At 40.7% G+C, this 3,179-nt stretch overlaps 1 protein-coding gene across 1 annotated transcript in view; it reads left to right on the top strand.

The window, feature by feature from the left end:
- The window catches only part of hyls1 (hydrolethalus syndrome 1), a 14,608-nt gene that overhangs the window by 3,272 nt on the left and 8,157 nt on the right, over positions 1–3,179 (top strand). The window contains exons 4-5 of the mRNA XM_015396470.1: positions 644–852; positions 1,644–1,699. Coding sequence (XP_015251956.1) covers positions 644–852; positions 1,644–1,699 — 265 coding nt within the window. The remainder of the gene's footprint in view (positions 1–643; positions 853–1,643; positions 1,700–3,179) is intronic.

A 3,179-nucleotide genomic window follows, 5' to 3' on the forward strand; every position in this document is an offset into this window, starting at 1 on the left:
GAAGAAGAAGAAGTAGTATTTATTTTTTTTTTTTAGACTTTAGAAACTCAGAAGCTGATCAAATATCGGGTTAAATATCGGTGTGGTGGCCGATCTCCGATATTCAGTTTTAAGGCTGATGCCGATAGGGGGCCGATTATATTGTGCATCCCTAGTTTTGCCCTTTGAAATGTAAAAGATGCTGATCAAAGACTACCGTTTTATCTTTTCATTCAGTCCATGCTTGCCATCTGCAATATCACAGACTTCTTTTTTTTTTTTTTTTCAATAAATATTCTTGCAGGAACAGAAAGAATCTTATTTTTCTGCGAGTACCTGAGACCATGCCTTTTAACAGTTTCCCTTCTAGTAAATCTGAATGTAGAGTCAGAAACTAGAGACTATGCTCTTTAAAAAGAGCCCAGAACTTCTTGTGTAACCCAAAGGGCTCCAAAAAAAGCACAGATTTCAATTAGCAGAGGTCTATGTTATGGCTCAGAAAGTTAAATGGTTAAAATTAGGCTGTTAGTTCAATTTCTGTATCTGTGTCCTCAGGAATATTGTCTTCATTTATTGATTTGTTGAAGTTATTCTTCCTGTTATACTTCCTCCTGTTTTTAATCCTGTTAAGTTGACGTGTCATATTTTACAATTATGCAAACAGAAGGACAGAAGCGCCGGGTGGCCGCAGAGACGCTGTGATACAAACGCTGAACAGTCTGTGGGTCAGAGGCTGCAGCTGTCTGCTGGGGGGCCCAGCAGGCTGCAGGTAGAGCCTGATACCGAAGACACCCTGGACTCGGCGCTGTCAGACAGCAGCACTTACTATTCGGACCAACAGCAGGGGAGATTCATCAAGAGAAAGGTTTTAAGGTGGGTTCACAAAATAGAACTATAACAACCACAGTGGGGAGTAGCGGGCTAGTGGTTAGGGCATAGAGCTTGGAATCCTGAGCTCAAGCCCCATTTCCATAGACTGCCACTCTGGCTCTCTGATTAAAGACCCTTAACCTCATATTGCTCCCCTGGTGCCGCACGATGGCAGCCCTCTGCTCCCCAAGGGGATGGGTTAAAGGCAGAGGTACATTTCTCCAATTCAATACAATTATTATTATTATAGAAGTTGTTACTGCTTAGATCTGAGAGGAGGATGGAGCAGATGAGGTCACTCTGAGGGAATAAATGATCTTCATTTATAATGTTTGTATGTAGATACTAGGGGTGAGTATTGGCATGGGTGTTGCGATGCGATGCTTGTCACGATACTCGGGTCACGATACGATATTATCACTTTATTGCATTATAACCATATATTGAGATTTTTTTCCTGCTATCAAAATTAAATGCACAGATAAAAAAGCAATCTCTGTATATGTTCATCAGATGATATTGATGGTTGAGTTATTTTGGTATCCGTGTTGTCTGGGGTTTAAGTGAGTCCATGTCTTCCACTGTGAATGCCTCAACTCTAAATAATATGCTGCACCGCACAGCAAAAGGGCGCCACAGCGCCATCTGCCAGAGTGGTGGTACAAAGGTAGCCCATTTTCCCTCAGTTTTGGCGATACATTGCCAAAATGATTTTTTTCCACACCCCTAGTAGATAACACCTTGAATTTTGTCGTGATTTTACAGAAACTTTTTTTTTTGCATTTCTTATTTAGGAAGCGAAAAGGAAAATCTCTCATCTGTGACGAGTCGGTGTACACAGAAGATTCAGGTAATGTGGAGCACCACAAATTATATACATACAATAAACCTAAATATGTTTTCTACAATATGCTGAATAGAAGAAAAAAATATTTTTTTACAAATTTATTCTGCCAACTGTATTAAATACTAGCCTGACGTAGTCCTACTCAATTCTAGTCAGAATATGAGTCTGATACTGCTACATAGAGCTGTGATTATGATATATCGAACCAAACCGAAAACCGTGACCACGAAACCGTGAACCGAACCGTTCCACCCCTAATATGTACAGGCCATTTACCATTTACTGCAAGCAGCAAAAGCAGCTAGTTTACATGCAAAGTCAATGGTTGACGCGCATCAATGCGCAGCAAAGCATCCCACAGTGTGTTTTGAGCAGCTGAAGCAGCGCGCATGATCTTCTGATGCGCTTCAGAAGCAGCAGCTGCTGGAGTTGGAAAAATTTTACTGTTGCTGCATGAAGCGCCACATTAACCAATCAGAGAAGCACTGTGATCACTCCTCTGAAATAGTTTATTAACGCCTAAATTTACTTAAAAGATCGAAACCTGCTGGCAAAATATTTTTGCTTTTATTATTCTGGCGCCTGTTTGGATTACGTACAAGAAAAACTTCTTCCAGCCGCCCTGAAAGAGGCGACCGGACCCGAGGCTGCTGTTGAACAGGATTCCTAGTGACAGAGGACCGCTGGTATGGGGGTCTGAGCGGCTCTGACAGCAAGATAATATTTGAAGACAGGATCGTAATCTTGATGAACTGACTGCACTCACAATTTTTTCATTTGGACTTTCTCGCTTCAAAACAGATTCAAACTATTTTTTACCCACTGATCACCGCAAATATAGCTGCCATTGTTACAGGCAAAGAAAGGAAAGGGTAGCTCCGCCCAACGCCCATCAGACCACCTTTTCCACCGCGCAGCCAGAGCAGCAAAGATGCTTCAGCCGCGAATCAGAAATGAACTACAAGCATAAAAAATGAAGCAGCACGCGTGTTTTTGCTGTGAGTTTCTGCTTGACATGAAACTTCATTTGTTTCGTCCAGTTTTCATTTTTGTTCATTAAAACCTTTAAAAACTTTAAACACAACAAAAATGACCAAAGGGAGGGACAGAGCAGCCTACCTTGATGTGTTAACTGGTCAGATTTGGATTTGAATAGAATATTTTTTATTTTCCTTATTTAAAAAAGTTTTATTTCTGGATTTTAATTTATAAAAAAATTTATTTTTTCTAACTTTCCATTTCCATTTAATCATCCGGTTTGCCTTCAACAAATGGAAGACCAAAGACCAAATGTTTTAACATTTAGGTATTGAAATCATCTGTTTGCCTTAAAAGGATAGTTCGGTATTTTTGACATGAATCTGTATGACATCCCCATCACCAGCGGCATGCAATCACACTGACTTACCCCTGGCAGCGTCCTGTGAGCAGAGTTATCGTCCAGTTTTGGTCAAGCCAAAAGTAGTCCGGCAGGTTTGCTAGA

The sequence above is a fragment of the Cyprinodon variegatus genome, unplaced genomic scaffold (genome assembly GCF_000732505.1).
Source record: "Cyprinodon variegatus isolate N-32 unplaced genomic scaffold, C_variegatus-1.0 Scaffold800, whole genome shotgun sequence".
NCBI lineage: Eukaryota > Metazoa > Chordata > Actinopteri > Cyprinodontiformes > Cyprinodontidae > Cyprinodon > Cyprinodon variegatus.